Raw genomic sequence first — 20,954 nt, 5'->3', positions numbered from 1 at the left:
GCCTTAACGTGCGCCAAAATCTCGTATACACGGGCTCGTTGGAAGAGTGTCGTATCTGATAAGGGCCTCTGATTTCGGTTTATGCTAGATTCTGCAGTCTCCCTGCGTCATGACTCTTACGACAATGTTTCGAAGAAGAGTTTGGTCACGGACGCGGATTACTCTATAAGCCCATCTTCGCGCTTATCGTGGAGGATAAATGTAACAGATGAATCTTTGGGAGCGCTCACCTCGGGACAAGACGACCCAGCATTAAATTTGTCGTCGTGTGCTGACTCCGGAGTGTAATTTTGCATTATCCGTCGTACTTCTTTGGTACAATGTTTGTGAAATTTATGCCGCATTGGCTTGTTCATGGTACTGATCAATATCTGATATGTGATATTGGCAGGCGTAACTTGCGTGCTGTCAGGTATGAGTGCTCCGCTAGATTTTGTAAGTGCACAAAGTCGATTTACATCATAGTGTGTATGGCCGCAACATGACCATCGGAGGAAACACTGCTTACGGAGACACTGTCACTAAATTTCAGGGCAGCGGAATTGCAATCAGCTGCATGCAAATGCTGGCTTCGGGACGCCGGACTGTGACACACGCCCGGCGCTCATATAGATCTCACTAAGATCGCGTCATAAACGTTTATACTCTCGTGAACATGCCACGCTTGCAAACAGAGTGCCTGCCCCACGTTATTCGGTATTTCGAACGCGGACAAACGGTAAATCGCTGTCTTGAACGAGCCCCAAAAGCAACGGCGACAGGGGGGAGCGGGCCGGGGACTCCCGCGCCTGCTTTCGAAAGGGGCCGCTAGGGGAATTTCAGTGGCGCCCCTATAGGCCGCGCTCGAGGCGTATACAGGCACTCTACGAGCTATTGCACAGCTGCGCCTCTAGCTGTTGCCTCGAGTACTAGTGGACACGGCGCGCCGAGGGACTTGCCGCGAGCAACAGGAGCTTCGCCCCTAAAAGGAGACTGGATGGCCTACTACGATCTCTCAGTCATGTCTCTTGGCGGCCGCTTCGGTGGGCTGCCACTAATCGTAGAAACAAGCTCCCAGCCGTAACATCATCACCCCACAGGAAAGTGGCGGCATTTGTCACCACTGCTTCCTCTGTTTTCCTTAACTCCTGAGAGATTGTTTGTAGTTTGCTCTAAAATTAGCGTGATGGTTATTGGGCAAAGCAGCCTTTTCGGAGACTCAGACTTGAAGTATTTTGTCTTTATGGCCCCTTGGAACTCGCTGAAACGCCGCCACACGACCAGTCTTATGCTCGCGCCTCTCCCAGAAAAACGAGCGCCCCTGCTGGGATCGAACCCGCGTATTTGGGCTCAGCCCAACAACCTGGCCTTCCTCTGGGACGGGCCATGGTGGGTGGATTCCTGTGATACCTACTGGGAGGGAACTGCCAGTGTCGACGACAGCTGGCGCCCTATAAATATACGTCGAAGCAGCGCCCGCACTCGGCATTCAATTGGGCATTATAGCTCTTTCAATTGGATCTGTTGCTAACTCTGCCGTTTCCTTTTTGCGTCCGTAGTCTGAGAAAAGCCGCGAGTACCCCCTCGTCACATCAGTGCACCTTCTCCCTTCGGCCACCTGTTCACCTCCAGCGGTGTTTCGCCAGTTGTGCGCCGTCGATGTTGCGGCCTCTTTTTCGTGATATCACACATAGCCTAGCGACGTCATCAATGGTACCGCTGTTGCGTCGTTGCGTTCTGGGCAAGCTGTGGGCCCGATGTGTGTTGTGCGCGACGAGGAAGAACAGCGTGCCCTGTAAGAGCGCCGGCATGACCACAAGTGGCAACGTGGTTCGAGGAAAAGGAAAAGGACAATAAGTGTAGGGGGGGGTATTCTTGAGCTCGGCAGGGAGCTCACCTGCGTACAACCCGGTGCGTGAGAGGAGAAGTGGAGGGAGAATGAAATGGTAGATAAGAGTGTGAAAGACATGATGGAGAGGGAAGAAGCAGTACAAGATAGAGCTAAGACAACACCGCCGTTTGTTTTGCCGCAACCTCACAGATATTTGCGAGCTTACGGCTTCAGGTGCACGTGTAAAAGTGAACCAGGTATTTTTGGAAGTGTTATTTAAACTTCGCGCTGCTTTTGCCCCTGCCTAAAGCATGCTGGAGGGTTTGATTCAAGATTCAGTTAAAATAGCCTATGCTGACCGACTTGAAAAAAAGAGAAAACTAATAATATCAGATTTCGAAAAAAAACTCTTTGGTTTCTAGAACCCAAAAATCTTTATCATCATTGTCTCCACGACGGCCACAACAATCATTATCGATTGCTTGAGCCTTCCTTTCCACCTTCAAAACCAGAAGCATTTCACGACGATGATGATATATAGCTGTTGTGCCCTTGTGAAGGCACAACATGTACCCAGTTAAATGTTCGCTCAAACGTCTGCGAAGGAAAACAACAACGTTGACCAGCAAGAACGACACGCTACCCGTTTTATTTGGGATTCGGCCTTATTTCGCGCATGTCAGCTTTCCCCGAACAAATGGCTCTTCGTATGTGGTACAGCACGCCTGCTCACGCTAACAAAAAAAAAAAAAACGACGGGAAGAACGGGAAAAAAAAAATCTGTAGTATATTTTATTGCACCTAAGGAGACATCGAAAAAAAAATATTTCTCACCATAGCGGTGTACATTCGAGCCCGTTTGAAAAGGCGCTGAAATCACTATCACTACCCGCAACATGGACGGCACGAGCTTTGGCGCGCAGTCTTCCTTGCGCCTGCGTCGAACACGAGCGCGTGCCATTGCATCATTCAACGTGGTTGTTGTACAGAGCGACACGTCTCCAGTTCTGCACGGCCCTGCTCTCTTCGTGGCTGCCTGCGTTCCTTCTTCCCGCATGAAGCAGCGTTCTTCGAGGAAACCATCTTTTTCCCCGCCTGCCAGCATGATGGCGTGCTTGGCTGCAGTTCGCGTGTGTGCAAACCGAGCGGCCAGGAGAGCGGATGCCAGGGGTTGGAGGTGGACCTGCTGCTAAGAAGGGCACCTCGGAGCAACCATCGCCTGACTTCGACGGCGCCCTCGCCTTTCCCTGGAACGCACGCGGAAACCACACACGGCCACCCCGTGAGGTACGCGGGCGCGAACATCGTTGCTTGAACCCAAATGTGTATCGCTGAAAGTAACCTCGCAAGAGGCATGCTAGTTTAGGAATTACCCTTCGGGAGGAGACTCGAATATTTTGCATCTGCGGCAGACCACCACGCGTGAGTTTTGGAAAAGAGCCAGGTGGGTACGCACGTGAAGTCGTTTAGGTGTGCATAAATAGTTACTTGGCGTGTACAGGCGGCCACAAAATACAGCGGCATAAGTTAGCGTTGCAACACTTTCGGTCTTAGCGCCTGCCATCGTGGTAGTTGAGTGTGAATGCGGGTCAAGCGCAAGTCAGCCACTGTATGTAAATTTTCTCGGATTCGCCGGCACCGCCTCGTTGCTCTGGGATACTCAATTAGCGGCGCATTTTGAGGTGCGCCGAGAGAGCAGAACGATTCCTTTGCAGCTGACGGTGGTTTGGGGCATGCACCGAATGTACAGGTGCCCCAAAAATAATACGGAGCACGGGAGCGGTGGCCGGAGCGCGCAAAACTGCATGCCAGCGCGATCTATGCGCAGATGCGCCGCAGATAGCGAGAGTGCGTGGGCACATCCGGCTGGCCCCTGACCACAGAGCTGGTTCTGACCACGGAGCAAGATATAAAGAGGAGCGCCGACTGTGGCCCAGAAAAATTCTTTTGCTCGGGCCGATAATGTCCACGCGCCGCCGGCCGCCCAGCTTTCCCTTTGCTCCCTTCCTCCTTCGTTTGCCCTCTCGTCGCTGTGCCTCTGTACATGGCTCTTCCCTTCTTCGCTCTCCCCAGAGGCGTCGTTTCTTTCGCAATGACGTCTGTCGTATGCCTGTCCTACTATGCAGGAGGAATGCCTGCACGCGCGGAATTTAAACACCCGTGCGCAGCCGGAATTGACGGCACAGATAATCGCACGCCACCCCATACATGACGATTGCTTATTCTCTATCGGGGGAGCGTTTATTCTGACATTATCAAGACCCGCTAAAAATATTGTACTAACCCAGCAGATGTAAGACGCAGCTGAACGACGACGACTTTAGAAACACCAAAGAATGAGCAAGAGTAATATGAAACGCCACAACATGCAGTCTAGCGTGATTCTGCTTACGACAAACCGATGCAGCGCAAAAATTACCCTCTGTTGTTGGCCCGCTCTCCGGCCGCCTGCTTAATTATTTATGCCGCTTCTCGCGCACGAACAAAGCTTACAAGGGTCGCCCAGAGTCTCCATCCGCAAACGGCAATGAGACACACATTTCTGTGCCATGACTGAATTGGACGGCTGCCCTGTTGTAATAAGTGTACAAAAACACTGTCATCTGGATAAGGCACCCAAGAATATCAAACGCAACCTTCATTGTAACCCATACCGCAACTTACCGCCCGATGTTCACTGTCGCTCTACGGTCGTGTTATCTCGTCGATAACGCCGTGGACTCCAAATAAAATGCTACGATTCGTATGGCTGCAATTTTGGGCCTACGAGAGTTCCCGGCGTTTTTTTTTTCTTTAAGCGGCTGACCAGCAAAACAACCGGCTCGTCAAACCTTTTTCTTTTGGCGAGTCATCACCACAGAGATATAGGGTCCGGACGAATTCAAATATCGCGAAATGAAGGCTTGTGAAAAGACCGCACTGTCAGTGCCTCGATCTTGAGCAGATTGCTATGTCGCGGGCAGTCGCGGGTGATGTTATCGCGTTTCTGTTATTTTCTGATGAGCGTGTGAGTGCCGGTCCGTGTTGTAGGCACACTCTGTTTTGGACGTAAGTTGGAGAACGGCGAGAAAGCTGAGGCAACTTTTATAATCGCTAGTGATCAGAACCAGTTGCTCCTTTCGCCTTTTGTAAAACCTGTTAAAACACAGCCGAATTGGTGTTCACAAATTTACAAACGGAGTCACATTTTCGGCAAGCACTGCGCAAAAGGTAGTGTTTGTATAGCAGCCATATGTCTATATGTGCGCCCTACATTTTGTTTTCCCGCCTGCAAACCAATCCTTAACGCATCTTTGCCGTGCCGTACGACCACTCAATTCCTTCGGGTTCGGGTTACCCAGAAGGTGCTGTCGAACAAGGTAATCAAGCCGTGCGATGGAGGAGCGCAATGAACGCGAAGCGGCACCAACGCAGGCCCAAAGCACTCCGTGCTCAAAACTACCGTCGCCGAAGCAGACGACAAAAGCCGACGGAATGCGTTTCGCCAACGCGCCCGCCGGCGCACGCGGAACGCCGGCCGCTTAGCCGCCGGACCATTCGCTGCGCCATCTACATTGCGCTCCGCGAGTGGTGGACATTAAGTCGCGGCCGGGCTAGAGGGGCGGCGGGCGCGCACTTTCATACGGCCTGCGCTTTGGGTATAGTTCCCACCTGTCACCGCCGCTAGTTCGTGGCGCTGCGGACCAACCCTCGCTGGTTGACCTACAGCACGGGTGGGGTAGAGCGGCGGCGCGCGCGCATTTGCCACTGCCCTAGCCCTGCCATGGCTACACATGATACCCGTCCGAGTAAATTTACATGTGCGTCATGAAAATAGGCCACTGTTTCCCCCCTTTTGAATTTTCGGTCTAAGAGGGTCAAACAGCCTAACATTATCACTCGGAAGCACCTAATCACAACATTGAAAGAAACATTTCAACTCGGGGCACATGAAGAAAAATTGCGAGGCCTTCATATCTTATCAGCGACTGTATTATATGAAAATGGTGAGGCAGGCAATAAACGCGGCATTCTCCGTGACTGAAGTATCAGTTCTTATTTTTACTTTTGGATTATGCCTTGGTCTGCGCACGCACAGGGCACGACCAGTGACGCGAATGATTTCCCGCCGAGGGAGATACGGTTATCGCTTAGCTAAACCTGTTTCTGCTGCTCACTCTCCCGTCAGTCTGAGCGGACCGCTGACAGCGGGCGCACTGTCAAAAACATACAGCTAAAACTCTTAATCATGCAACTGAAGTGCACAACAAGTCTTCTTTTTGGTGAGATATAGCAGCAAAGGCATTCATTGGTACCGGTGATATTCCGCGGCAGATCTAAAACACGTGCGGCAAGCGTTGTCGGCTCGCTCGGCCAGAGGCGATGCGTTGACTAGAAAAAAGAGGGTTGGGAGGGTAGAGGGTAGGTTCGAAGCGCCCTCACTCTGTCAAGAATCTGCTGTATCGTTTCCTTGTTGGGTGCGCAGGCCGTATGAAAGTGCGCGCTCGCCGCTCCTCCAGTCCGGCCGTGATTAAGAGCCCGCAGGAGATAGCGAAGTCGGCGCTCCTGTTTATCTTGCTCCGTGGTTCTGACGCTCGTCTTATCGCCGGCTCAAGCGAAGCCACGGCCGGGCTGGAGGAGCGGCGGGAGCGCACTTTCATTGCGCGCTCGCCGCTCCTCCAGTCCGGCCGTGGCGAAGCCGCGCTGCTGCCACCCCTGCTCGACAGGGGCGCTTTCGGAGCTTCATGAAGGCCTGTTTACGCAGATCCAGCGAAGAAAGCTTCGTCTTCATCGGGGTCTGCTTTCTGCTTCGTCATGAATGCAACCGGTTTCACTATGGGTGCCTGCCATGCTTCGCGATCCGCTTGATTTTGAATCATGTGGCTAGAATAATGCCTGGCTCCAGCTAGCGCATAAAAATGAGCAAAAAACAAAAATTTTATGCGCGTACTGGCTGCATTGCTGCGACGGTTCTAAGCGCCGCTCAAGAGAATTGAGAAAGTGAGTGGAGTAAAGGCTAGTTGCTTCAAAACAAATAGGCTTCATTAGATCAAATTCAATGAACTGCAAAAATGGGAATATAGTGAACTTAGCGAGGGCTTTCCGACAATATCCTGCACTGATTAAAAAGTGAATCAAAGGTATTGACAATGAAACAAATAGTTGAAACAGAATTTCTAGACAAAAAAGGTTGCTTCAGAATTTGCTTCAATGGCGACCACCCTTGATTGATTTCGCCGAGCATTGTTGCAAAATGGGCCCAATCACTGCCTTCTCAAGCCGGGACACACTTCATTTTTAAGTGAATTTGTGTAGGTTTGTGTCTCCCGCGTAATAAAGTATATTTGTGTTGAAGTAACTGGAGTCCAAAGGTATCACTTCCGATTTTATTTGATCGCCCATTTGTATCGTTAAGGCAATGCAGCCAGTACGCGCATGAAATTTTTTTTTTTGCTCATTTTTATGGGCTAGCTGGAGCCAGGCATTATTCTAGCCACATGATTCAAAATCAAGTGGATCGCGAAGCACGGCGGGCACCCATAGTGAAACCGGTGGCATTCATGACGAAGCAGAAAGTAGACCCCGCTGAAGACGAAGCTTTCTTTGCTGGCTCTGCGTAAACAGGCCTTCATGAAGCTCCGAAAGCGCCCCTGTCGAGCAGGGGTGGCAGTAGCGCGGCTTCGCTTGAGCAGGCGATAAGACGAGCGGCAGAACCTTGCTCCGTGGTCAGAACATTGAGAGGGGCCAGCCGGATGTGCCCACGCACTCTCGCTATCTGGGGCGCATCTACGCATAGATCGCGCTGGCATGCAGTTTTGAGCGCTCTGGCCACCGCTGCCGTGCTCCGTATTATTTTTGGGGCACCTGTACCTTTGAAATAAAACGCGCGCAGCAACGATCTAAGTTGTAATAATTGTAAGCTCTACAGCAGAATGGCGTTCCGGCAAGTCGAGGATGAGGTTTCATGCGTGACTGAATTGTGTTGCGTGTCAAAATGTGGCGAAAGGAGAGCGTATAACAAGCATTACAGCACGGATTCTCTTTAGCTAGCATTTGATTTTCGACAAGCCATGGACATTTATGTTCTTACCATTATATATTCTAACTTCGCTAAATTATGCATTTTTGTGCAAGTGGCTTGCGTTACAGGGTCTGTAGATTTTCATAATTTTTCTTGCTAGCTCGGTTTATTTTTTTCGAAGCTTCTTATTCTGTTCGTAGTGGTGTGGTTTGGGTTTGTGCGAGAAAATTTTGAACTCATTAGTTCGATTTTTTACATAATTTCTCTTTTTAGGAGTTTGAAAATTTGTTCTATCAATTACTTGCACTTACCGTAACCTACCGATTAAATGCGTTAACTTCGCCATTTTAATGATTTTTTCTGCATTTGCAGGATGTAGCATGGTTGGTGCTGTGAGGTACCGGCAAAGAATGCTTACGCATTAAAGGAGCGTATGACCACGGCCACTCGATCTGCCCGAGAGATTTAAAGCTCGTAGTATGGCGAACATAGAGCTAAGCGGGACGGTTGCACGGCTTCAGCACTTGCTGCACTCTGCGAATAATCGTGCCGCTCACTCGTCCACATCAGGCGCTGCCGGGTGCTGCTATTGAGAGAAACGAAGCGCTGCAGATATAACCAAGAAAATTAATATGTGCGGACTATGACTACGCATCCACTTAAACATTTCGACAGCTGGCGCTGGGCCTGAAGCTGTCGCGCCGATAGTTCTTGGACGCCGCTCCCTTGTCCGTGTTATCTTGTGACCGCCGGCTGTACGCAATTTTTTGTTGTTGTGGCTGTTTCCGTACAGCGCATCTCATGCGTGCCCGCTGGTGATATCACGCTTGTTTTAAAGCTAAAACTCCATTAGTCCACAGCTGTCATGGCCTTTCGTTACATCGCAAGTGAAATTCAGCCGCCAGCGCGCGAAACTCGCCGCTACAGCCCCACGTGTCTGGGCGAAGATGAAGCGGTTCCTTCGCCTGCACCTAACGCTCAGCGTGGGCTGTGCCGTCAGTGCGTGCGCTTTAATGCGAGCGAACCACTGGAATAGGCGACGGTTTGGCTGCTTCTTCGCTGGCCCTTGGGGTCTTGTCATCCGCTGGCAGGGCTGACTGCGCGTGCCCGTCATCCCAAGGGAAAGGATGCATGCAATCATTCTTTACACGGAGCTAGACAGCAGGCTGCGAAATCTTAAGCGAATGCCAACTTTTACCCCCCACTGCGAGCATAGTTTCTGTTGTTGCTCGTGAGGAAGGGATTCCGAAAAGTAAACTTGGGCCTTTTTAGAGCTTAGAGTAATAGTGCGGCTCATTCATCCTCTTGCACCGAACAGTCTTCTTCAGCGAACGGTACTTTCGTGCAGACCGCCAACTGGGCGCAGCGTGTTACTGTCGCTCCCATGCGAGGAAAAGGTTCCGCCAACACTGCGGACGGCGGGGTGCAAGGCCGGGCTGAAGCCTCTGGGAGCAGCCGGCAAGGACCGTCACCGGGCCTCTGTATATCCCGTGCCTTCCGCGTGGACCTCGACGAAAACCAGACCCGGTCCGTCCATGCGGTAGGTGACTGCTGTATAGAAGCCAAAAGGGTATTGGTTGAACGCACAAAGTATTAGCTAACCAATCGGAAGCCTATAACTTTCCGCAGATTTTGTTAACTGGACCGCTGAGAGCATCCAGTGTCAACAATAGGCTGTACTCCAATAACGAAAGCGATGACGCGACAGGCGAACTAGTTTCATGTTGCGTTGTTCTTGCGCGCCTGCGTTTTTTTTTGTTGGTGTTGTTGTTGAGTGCTTTTTGTGTTTTTGCCGGAAATATACCCCTTCTTTAAGCAGCTACAGTGACCATTGAGTTTTTTTCTTCCCCTCTAAACGAGATTTCAAGTTGCAGACGGTAGTAGTGCACGTTTTGTTGCCTTTTCCTTTATTGAAATGCGTACAACCAGTAAGGTCCGTGGTGTGGCATGGGTTTATAGACAGGCGCAAGGTGCAGTAATCTAGCTCGCCAGTGCGTCGGGACGCGGCTGAACATATTCCTGACTTCAGGACCTAAATAAAAAGGGGTGCTGTCACGTGGGCTTTTCGACAAAGGCTTGGCGCTCGCTTATTCCTCACATAAACGTCATCTCAAGAGGCATATTGAAGAACGCGTTTAAGGTGACAATCTCCCGTGACAATCTCCCATGCGACTCCTATGGGGCTGCTCCCGCAGCATGTTAATGTCACGTCAGGAAAAGACTGCAAGGAGCGCTCTGGTAATGCCCCAATGGGTGTTCAAGCACAGTATTTAGTTTTAGCCCTGCATAACAGCCAGTTTGCTGATATTGTCTCACAAATCAGCCAGCGTAGAAGGATATGGCTAATTTTGACATTCGTGAAAATAGGCATACACTCAACAATTAATTCGATAATCCCCTTCTTCAGCTTAGCCATCAACCACCATTGATTGATTGATTGTGGGGTTTAACGCGCCGACGCAACGCAGGCGATGAGGCGCGCCGTAGTGGAGGGCTCCGGATTAATTTTGACCACCTGGGGATCTTTATCGTGCACCAAAATCTCGTACACACGGGCGTTTCTGCTTTTCGCCTCCATCAGAAAAGCGGCCGCCGCGGCCGGGAATCGAACCCGCGACCTCGTGCTCAGCAGCGCAACGCCTTAGCCACTGAGCCACCGCGGCGGGTCTCAACCACCATTCGAAATACGATTCAAAAGATAGTGCACCTATGTAAACGTGTAACATAAACGTCAGTGACACAAAATTTCAGCATAATTTCTGGTAGTGGATAATTTTACTACCCCGTTGACGCTTTCAGAAATTCAACCTCCAGATTCAAAGCAATTTCCAACTTACCATCTCGTTTCTCGCGGCCTTCTATAAAAAAAAAACGCGGCACAACCCAAACAGCCATGACAGTTTTGGAAACATTATCCCTTGCAGTGTAAATTTTACTTTAATGTATTTACGAAATTATGTTACGTTACCAAAGGATGCACATGCTCCCATCAGTGGAGCACGCTGTGGCGGGATGAAATTTGAGCTACTAGGGAAACTAAATAATTAAATATAGTGATATTCAGCTGTGACAGCAACTGCATTTCCAAAAAAGAGATCGAAGAAATTGATACCGCAAGGACTTTGCCTTCTGTGAAAGCAAAACAAGGGCTTTACCACGGATATTTTATTCTGTCAGCACGTTTGCTGCAGGATGTTACTTCAAAGATGCACTGGGTAAATTGTGCCACTGGTCATTTTGAGAGCTCAGAGGACATAGACGAAACAATCCCTCTGAGAGTTCGGGTAGTGACAGCGGGCGAATGAAAAATGACAAATGTATCAGCCAGAAAATGTCGTGTGAGAGCTCAATTTCTTCGATTAAATTATCCACTTTCTTGCACAAAAATAGGTATTTCTAGGCTGCTGTCTGGCCGCTTGGTTATTAGGTGCCTTGCAGTTTCCGTGTCGTTTGAGCGTGGGCATGGGCTTAGGGCGCATGCGGGCCTTCGTGGCTATAGGTCGCTAGGATAATCGGGTATACCTTTCTTGCTCTATCTCCCATGTGGGTCTGTGTATAGGGTCACGGGTCTCGCACGTAAAATCTCTCTAAGTATTGTAAGCGACGACCCTGGTTGCTTTTCCACATTTTTCTCACACACGTGGAAGCTTGGGTTGTTACGAGAAGTGTCACGCGGCAGTGCGCGTAGATAAGTGCGATGCGTAGACATCACGTGCAACCCTTTGCTCGTTCAGATCAATCAACAGGGGCCAATATTTGGTACGGCACAGTAATCGCAATCCAGAGGATGCATGTTTGTCGCTAGCCCATGCAAAGTGTTTTATTAGATGCAACGCATCTCATGCTCGCCCCTCTGTCCTTCCTGCGTCTGTCCGGCATTGTCCGCACAGCTGCGCCTCTCCTCCTCTCCTCTCTCCGATAGCGAACGCTCTCTCCCGAACAGCTGCGGGTTGGCGCAGCGCGCTCTCACTCTGTTGCTAGGCGCCGGTGGGCGGCGCTGCCCTCGGCGCTGCGCGCGCTGCGCATGTGCAGTACTCTCTCTCTCTCTGCGCACTCCTCTCCTTCGGGCGCTGTGAATATAAAGCAGCATGCCGCGCTCCGCCGGTCTCAGTCGACGGTCGTCCGCGTTACGCTTGCACTCTCTCGCAGTACTCGACGATTGCTTGATGCAATTGTCGAGCCCCTAAATGTGCACTTTACGGACCACAAGGCACTCATTCTCGTCTGCAATAAAGACCATACCTGAGCATACGTGTACTGCATGTGCATTGCATGGTGAAAATGGAAAATTACGCCCACCTCCCCTTCGCGTGAGAATCCCTCCTATAAGCGTAATCAATACGATGGAAAACGCCAATGGAACCCCTCATGAGATGCGTTGCATCACACCAGGGTTCCCGCGAGGGGAGGTGGGCGTAATTTTTCTTTCCGGAGCTCAGAAGAGTATTCCCACAGGCTGATTCGGAGGATAAATGCAGTTTTCTGGGCTTCTTTGGCTAATATAGTGCTTTCGAAACAGACAGTCTGGCTTCGAGTGCTGGATTTGCAGTGTAGCTATAACAGCTCAAAGCCTAAGAGTTACCTGTCTACTGAAGAATAGTGGCATCTTTCTAGCGTGCAGTCAATATATTTAGCCTCATAACAACTATTTGTGTGTGCGGTAGATGAACTCGGCCAAATCAGCCGGTCAAGTCATACATGCATTAGTCGTTTGGCGCTCCCTGAATTTTTCATTGCAATCGCCACCCCTCGCACATTAGGCTGTGCGCAAACATGCGGGTGGAATAAGGGTATACCTTTACTTTAAGATGAGCATCAGCGAGCCTTGATTGAGGAGGATTGAATGCTGCAAACCATCAGTGTCCGCAATGTTCGGCCATCACTACGCGGGCGCAGTATTAACACCGCTGGCTAACGCCGACAGGCAACAATGATTGGAACGATTCCGGCTCAAAGAATACCGCAGGGAAGGGAGCCCTGTAGGAAAATGTTGATGACTGTTTAACTGCTCCGGGGGCACTGATAGAATCTCTCGCACGGCCACGTTGAAAGTCACCTGCGTGGCCTTTTGCTTTCCGAAGACGACATTCTAAAGCAGATGTTTGGTGCAGTTGCCGCGTGCAAAGCTTGCTGAAGAGAATATATGTTGTACTATCCTGGCCTGCCAATGATTCCGGCTGCAAGTTCTCAATGATATTTCGGACAAAGCTTTTATAACAATTTTCTTCGTTCGTTGAAACCTGCTTGTAACAAACAATAACAAATAACAACGGTTAAGCAGAAATCACCGCGCAAATAGCTAATTTGCACTAAGCTGGCGTCCATAACCTCGCCTTCTTCCTCAGATGGAGCGGAGTGCTCTGGCGTACTGCTTGCTTTCCTGTCGTTTTCGCGCATACCGCCGTCAACTGCTACCACTTGCTCGCAGAGCCACAGTCGCTCAAGGAGGTTGTTGCTCCGCGCCCATTTTGAATGCAGCTCAAATGTGTGTGCCTCGCGGTACATAGAGACAGACAAGCCTACATAAACGACAGAACGACAGAAGAGAGAACGCACGTGCTGGACTAGCAACTGACATGCAATTGAAAGTCCAGTCCCCGTGCGAACAACACACAGTCGACGCAGTGTGAACGATATAGGATAGAAAACGAAATAATCGTGATTCTCCCCTGAATGCTAAGCGTCCCTCGTTCTTTTCCCTAATCAACGGTCGAAGATGACAGGAGAACCAGTGCAGCCAGCTGGACACTGCAGATATACGTGCCACCAGTGACTACAGGGCAAACCTATCGAAGCTAAAGTTGAAGTTAGTTTTTACCAACACCGTACAGCGTGTTTTACACGGAACAGTTGTGGCGTTGAAAGTGCGAGAAAAGATGCGCTGTGTCCGCTGCTCGGTCAAGTGGGCTGGGCTCCTGCATACGCGCGTTGCAAATGTGTTTGAGGCTAGCCGATGGGCGCGGATCTTGCGGGAATTCCATTGCCAACAAACTACACGAGCGTTAGGGCACACCTTGAGCGATTGGTGAGAAAGGAATTCTGAATAACTCCTTTGAGCTCATCCGTCGGAATTCTGTGGTTTGGCGCTGGCGAAGGACAATCGTTTGCGCGGGAGATATTGAAGCAGCCTTCAAGCTCCCCAAACAACTAAAGCACGACAGCAGTAAATCCGAACGTTATAGCCTTGGTGCATCCGGGCTTCAATTTCTGGAGGCGCCAGATCCATAGAAAACTTTAGGGGGAGCATGACGACCAGAAGGCACATTTCGCCATCCATGCAAGGTCAGGTGGTACTTACCCTTTGTGCGTTCATTTTTTGCGTTTTTTACTTTTTCGACTGAACCATAAAAACGGATGATTGTGAAGGGGAGATGTTCGAGAATACAGAGCGTGGTAAATGGCTTGCTAGTGAAGCAAATTGACGGAAGAAGTTATTTAATAAATGGCAGAGTGAATGGCTTTGTCCGTTCATCGCCTATGACCCCTAAAATATTGCGGTGCCCTTCAGCCCCTCCTTGCTTTCGCCAGTGGTTGACAGTCGAGGTGTCAAAGCTGGGAAGCGCTCGCTGTTTGCTCCTTAGAACGCAAAAAATGGAATCCGTACTCCACCTACGGGATCTCCTCTTCGCGGATACCCTCAGCATGCATTCTTGCATTCCAGCATCGAGGCACCTGGCCCCCCACGGCATTAGACTGTATGTTTTAAATTGGCAGGAACCCACCACTACCAGCTTTACTTAAGCATTTGTTTCCGCCGGACTGATGTAATAAGCATAGTTTTTTTTTTCTGCTTTCTGGACATTATGTTGCACCGTTTGGATCAACAGATTTGGAGACGAGTAGTTTGCACCACTGTAAATAAATATGTCTTCCTGTGCATAAAAATGAATCCTTTGCGTACAGTCTCTAGAATGCCGACAATCATGAAGCTGACTAGCGCCTTCTCGCGAGTTCGTTGGATTACAGAGCGCCGCAACCATATTTATCTGTAGAAAAAAATACTGGTGTGCTTGTTGTCTCATAAAGAAAAAAGAAAAGAACCTCGACAAATTCACGAATTTCTCCTGTTACTATTTCTAAGCCGCATCGCTCAGTGCAAGGAAAAAACGAGGTTTATGGCCAAGTCCCGCATTTGTAAAAAAAGAAACAACTACCTTTAGTTACGCGTATGTAGTTGGCGGTGCGGTATAATAAGTACGATTCCAAGGCATTACGTTGCACTGTTAGCAGGGCTAAACACAACAAGAAAGGAGTAATTTGGGTCCATCGCCCGTTCAAATGTTTTGGTGCGTACGCCTGTGCAGTTGTCGCGGAGTTTTGATAATGTCGACATAATAATCGCTATATTGTTTTGCGAAACTTTACCGGCCCTTCCTGAATAAAATTGAGAGAAGCGCGAAAGCCGAAAAGTGCGTCGAACATTCGCTGAAATTACATTCAATCTATCGTCGGACCTTCACAGAACCACATGGCAAACGAAGAATTTACCCATGTGACAATTTTTTGCGCACTATGTAAACGCATTTGCGAAAGATCACACAATGTGTAGCGATAAGTAGTTTGGGAGGTAAAGCTATACTGTTTACCCCTTATTCATGACCGAGGCATCTAGTGTCTTATTGTCTTATCTAGACCCGTTCCTTGTTTGCGATTTCCAACTTACGCTTTTTACCTAATGGAGGCCCGGTTTCACGCACGATCCGTGTGTTTAGCGATCGTATCAGAGCTTTTCAGTCAACCAGCCGATCTATGGGGAAACGTATTTGTTATTTGGCAGGACGACATCGGTGCCGCTAAGAAACCTCGGCTTTCAAAGGTTGAGGCGCTAAGGGAGAGAAGGCTGAATGGCGTTTATTTCCAAGGAAAATGTTGCCGTAAATCGGTTTGCTAAAAAAAAACATCGGCACATCCGCCGGCTTTCTTCTTTCTACGGCGTATTTGTGGCTGCCAGAAAACAGGTTTCTTGGCATTTTCTTGCCGCTCAAGAAATTGTTTTCTACTAACGTGAATTAAACCGAACCATGTACCAAAGGAAACTTCGTGTTGACGCATGGTCCGCATTTTCCATCGCAGATGTCCGGTAGAATTTTTATGCTGTCTACAGAGGCGTTTGAGCACCTCTGGCAAGGAAAGCAGAAACGTGAACGCGGAATTGGGATACTAAAGCTCTCCATATTCGCCGTTTGCAGCTTGTGAATTAACCTAAGCGCGTTCGTAAGGAAGTTTGCATTTCACTGTATCGATAGCAGACGAGATGAATCAGCGAGATAGGAACTCCTGTTACCTGCAGCTTTGCACCAATTAAGACGAAACCGTTTCTCATTAGAGATAGGAATGAAGGGGGCGCGTGTAAGAAACAGTGCACTCGGTGTCCATCAGGCATTACAGGCACGAGAAGTGCAGCCCGGAGAGCAACAAAAGCGAGGCGAAAATTTCAGTTGAGAAAACCGTACGAGGGGATGGCGGTCGACTTTATTGGTTAGAAAAGCACTGCCACGTTCTAAGCGAGCAAAACGTTAGCAATAATTGATCACTGACGCAAAATTACTCATGGTCACCTTCGAGTTGCACTGTGGTTGAAGCGAAGATCAGCAATTCGTGTGGTTTCATCTGGGTGGAAAGCGAACACGTCCCCTTCGAAACGAAGGGATGAAACCTTCTCGGAGATTTGTGGTTTTCGGTAGCTGTAATGGTAAGTTCAGTTCAGCTTCTCTTACCTGTCCAGAGCCCCAGCGGCCGCCTTCTCCCAAGACGACGCCCTCGTCTTGTGCTACACCAGTTTCCTCGGGCCCAGCTTCGAGCGCCTGCGCATCACATGGCCTGGGCTTCAGAAGCAGACGTGGCTCGAGCGGCAGATGCAAGGCCCTATTCCGTGCACTGCTCCCGAAGACGTCTCCTTGGGGAAGCCGCCTACGGGAGTGGTGACAACGCTGGCACCCGGCCATCTTTAAGCCAGCGTAAGGGCGGAGAAGCCCGCGGACTTGAAGAACGAGCCTGGGCGCCCCGCAGAAAGCGACGAAGACGAGAGCGACGATGACACTGACGACGAAACCGACGGAGAGGGCGAGTACCACAACGTCTATTTGGGCATGGCTGGTGGCGTACTGCCCATTTGATGCGGCGGCAGGATCCCACGCTGGAGAAAGGACCCAAGGCTGCTGGGTCTTGGAAGGGGACTCCGAAGAGGAGCACAAGTTCGCTCCAATAAACGTTTTTCCTAGGAGGAAAAAACAACTGTCATCTTCGACCTCGTTACAATATCTTGATTCCATTTTATATCGGAGGTTATCATGCTACCTAACATTTATAACTCGTTACTCTCGAGAGCTTATAGGTATTTAGGCAATATATGTATGGTAACAGATTTGCCATAGGTGTGATTTGCCGGGATACCAGTGTTTTAAATTTAGAGTTATCGGCAAAGGGGCACTCCGTAATGTATTTTACCCTGTGTTTCATTTAAGAGGGCCTGATCCCTATTAGAGTAGATTTCAATATAGGTAAAGCAGTCATCTACAAACAGCTGTATCTTGATGCTCATATCGTGAGAAATATTCTAACTAAAAAGTAAAAAGTGGGGCCCGAGAACGCAGCCTTTTTGGAATGTAAATTGGGCTGACGCAGTGCTTGCGGATGCGCCATCCATGGTTAGTTTCACGTCGAAAGATAAGATTTGATCCAGGCTAGCAACGATTCGTTTTTAAGTACTTATTTATTCTTGATGAGTAACTTTGAGCGTTACGCGCTATCGAATGCCTCTTGGAAGTCTAAAAACATTATATTGACTTCCCCTTGTTCATCTAGTATTGTGCTGTAATCATGAACGGTCTCTAATAAACGCATAAATGACACACCCCTGTCGAAACCCGTGTTGCCGAGAGGGAGAGAGAGCCCATAATATTGTACATTGAATTGGTCTCTGGTGTCACTCATTCTAGAGCCAGGTCTGCGATTTCAAGTGACGTAGCATGGGTAATCGTTTTAGGTGTCGTTTACAGCTTCGCGTTCCCACCACCTTCACAGGGTGGATTGGAGCGCATTTTGCTCCTCTATTTTATGTTTCTTTTAGATTGCTGGCTAATGAATATCCTCGAAGCCGTTCCAGTCCACCCAGCCAGGTTTATTGTGATAACAGGCACGCCTCGAATTCCCATCACCGGAACTGCCAAGTGTTGCAGCCGGTGCACTTCACCGGCACGTCAAGAATTTTAAGGCGCGGCACCCTATCTTGAACCTTTTAACCACAGCCCTATGTGAGAAGATTGTTACCCTTTCAAATTAGTCTTACATGTTCTTTTTTTTTGCCTTTTTAAATACTCGAGTTATCATGCAGTCGAGCGCCCATACAGAGGGCCCATACTCGAGGGCCCATGCAGACAAAGTGCAGGTGTGGTGAATTCGGCTGATTGCCTCGTTAAACTGACACTGGCACCACTTTTAACGGAAACGTTCAAATTAGCTGTATAATAAAGAACAAATATTGAAAGCAGCTCACACTAACGCGCAAGACTTGAAGGTGGCGAAGCTTTGCACAGCCTTCACGACCGTCACGACGGTTGAAGCCGATTTGCTTCACGAAGGCGATTGGAGCCGATTTGCTTCTTCTTCGCTGCCGCAACGACCTTTACTCGATCATTGTTGCTATAAGTGTCATATACTTTCATTTTTCTAGAACTGGTAACCATTAAAGATCACCTTGGAGGGGCGTACGCCTTGACGTCTCTACAGATGTTATAGCTTGAAAAACAGATTTTGTACATGGAGACAGAGGCATTTTACAAACTGTCTAGAGACATCATGACCGGGTAAATCATCGCAAAGACATCTGTAGCGAAAGAAGACCAGCGTCTGGCTTCCGATGTGGTGATCGAGTCGATTAGCGAGGCAGTGAGCGCGTCCGATCCTCCTCTTCTTCCTCCTCTACTCCCCCTACTGTCCGCCCCCGCCTGCCCATCTTTATTTCTTAACATACTCCCGCCGCCGCCAAGTTTGGACGCGCCAAGTTTGGAGGATCGGACGCGCTCACTGCCTCGCTAATCGACTCGATCACCACATCGGAAGCCAGACGCGGGTCTTCTTTCGCTACACATTTTCTGGTGCCGAAACCCGGGATAACAAGCTGTGCTCACGGTTTTCGGCCAGAAGGCAGCCGCCAGGATCGAAAGGAAACAGATGATGTATACTGCCAAATTTCCAGAGAGCGTCACGGTAGCGTGATGGCATTGCCGTCGCCTCCACGTCTGATACTGCTTCCATGAGGAAATACGTGTGTTTGATCGGCGTATCCGTTATCTCTGCGAACAATAGGACTTCGCTCTCGCGTTCCCAACAAGGTACAAAGGCTCGTCCCGAATCGAGTTGCGCTTGCTGAAGGGGTAGTCACCATAGAAGCATCTGTTCAGCTTCGCTACGAGGATACCTCCCCACCGGGCCTTGACGAGCGTGGCCGAAGCTCGCTTCCGGCGTCGAAGCTCGATCATGGAGCGTCGGAGGAGCAGGCGCTTCGTTATCCCCTGACGCGAGTCAATCTTCTTCACGAACGGTGTTTTTGTTGCTGAACACAATGAAAACGTATTTGACTCGTAACCGGGTTGCTGAACTGCTGGCGAAAAGAGAGATGCGTCGCCGACGTAAAGGTCGCAACAGAGAAACTCGGAGGTCTCCGAAACAAGAGTCGCATCATCGAATCTAGGGCCGTGGCAGAACGGGTCCGACGTCTCCGTGGCGGTAGTCAAGTCGTGAATGCGAGGGTTGCGGAAGGGCTGTAATGACGCCTCTGACGTGAGAGCCGCGTCGGTGACGCCAGCGCTGCGGCAAGGCCGGTCAGACGTCTCGGAAACGATGGTCGTGTCAGCGACGGCGAGGTCTCGGCAGGCTCTCTCAGATTTCTCCAACTCGGAAATCTCAGCAACACCAGGGTATGGCGGTCGCTGGAGCCACTCTCCCGGGCTGAGCCCGTCGGGGTCTTGCTTGGCGTTCTGAAAGGCTGCAGCGCCTCCGTCGTCGTTGTCCTGTTCTTCTACCGCCGCACCAGTTATTTCCCGGACGGGCGGCACGTCACCCAGGACCACTGTCCGCCATGCCTCCTCGGGAAGCGAGCGAATATTCGAAGTTGCGATGCGGGTGGTAAACAGGGCCGCCTGAGGTTGAAGAACGGGGCTCGCGGAAGAGTCTTGGCTCGCGGAGAATCGTACGCGCGTTCGCAGGGCGTAGATACGCTCGTCGTAATCGATCGCTTCCAAAACATCAGCATCAAATTCTTCAACCTTCAGGTTCTCCTGAACTTGAGCGTCGAGTAGGTGAAGGCTCACCTGGTCATGCAAGATGAGGTCGAGGACATTTTGTCTGTCAAGGGCCGTTGCTGCCTGGCTCCGCAGCAAGGCGTCGAGGACTGTCATGGTCCCAGAGATGGTCGCTCGCAGGACATCTCGGCGAATACGAAGAGCGTCCATGGCACCAGTCGATGAAGCAAGACGCTGGGGTTGCGAATACCAAAGGGACAAGCGCGGGCTTGGGCACGAGCCGAAAGGGGCGGCGGCCTAGGGCAAGGCTTCCAGGATAACGCAGTACGAAGGTATCCAAGCCTCGCGTGCCTCGGAGCCGCTGCGCCGTCGAACGTAGATCCGCTCGTGTGCCGGTTCCCGGGTTTCACGGCACCAGAAAATGTGTAACGAAAGAAGACCAGCGTCTGGCTTCCGATGCGGTGATGGAGTCGATTAGCGAGGCAGTGAGCGCGTCCGATCCTCCTATTCCTCCTCCTCTACTCCCCCTACTGCCCCCCCCCCCCCCGCCTGCCCATCTTTATTTCTTAACATCTGTATAGGGGTGAAGAAAATACCATTGGTAATAAATCCCTGTAAAGTGCTTTGAACGACTCTGCCGTTTTCTTTTTGCGTCCGTAGTCTGAGAAAAGCCGCGAGTGCCGCCTCTTCACATCAGCACACCCTCTCCCTTCGGCCACCTGTTCACCTCCAGCGGTGTTTCGCCAGTTCTGTGCCGTCGATGTTGCGGCCTCTTTTTCGTGACATCATACATGGCCTAGCGACGTCATCAATGTTACCGCTGTTGCGTCGTTGCGTTCTGGGCGAGCTGTGGGCACGACGTGCGTTGCGCGCGACGAGGAAGAACAGCATGCCCTGTAAG

At 50.2% G+C, this 20,954-nt stretch overlaps 1 protein-coding gene across 1 annotated transcript; it reads left to right on the top strand.

The window, feature by feature from the left end:
- The first annotated feature begins 976 nt into the window (after positions 1-976).
- Positions 977-17,642, top strand: LOC144180434 (uncharacterized). Its single transcript, XM_077708806.1, has 4 exons — positions 977-1,022; positions 2,734-3,097; positions 9,160-9,351; positions 16,537-17,642. The coding sequence occupies exons 1-4, from the start codon at positions 977-979 to the stop codon at positions 16,760-16,762; spliced, it is 828 nt and encodes a 275-aa protein (XP_077564932.1). The 3' UTR covers positions 16,763-17,642.
- The last annotated feature ends 3,312 nt before the right edge of the window (positions 17,643-20,954 follow it).

This window comes from Haemaphysalis longicornis, unplaced genomic scaffold, assembly GCF_048455015.1.
Source record: "Haemaphysalis longicornis isolate Haplotype H1 unplaced genomic scaffold, Haemaphysalis longicornis Haplotype H1 scaffold_1, whole genome shotgun sequence".
NCBI classification, from domain to species: Eukaryota; Metazoa; Arthropoda; class Arachnida; order Ixodida; family Ixodidae; genus Haemaphysalis; species Haemaphysalis longicornis.
The sequence above is the reverse complement of the archived record's forward strand: the minus strand, read 5'-3'. Positions and strand labels throughout refer to the sequence as shown.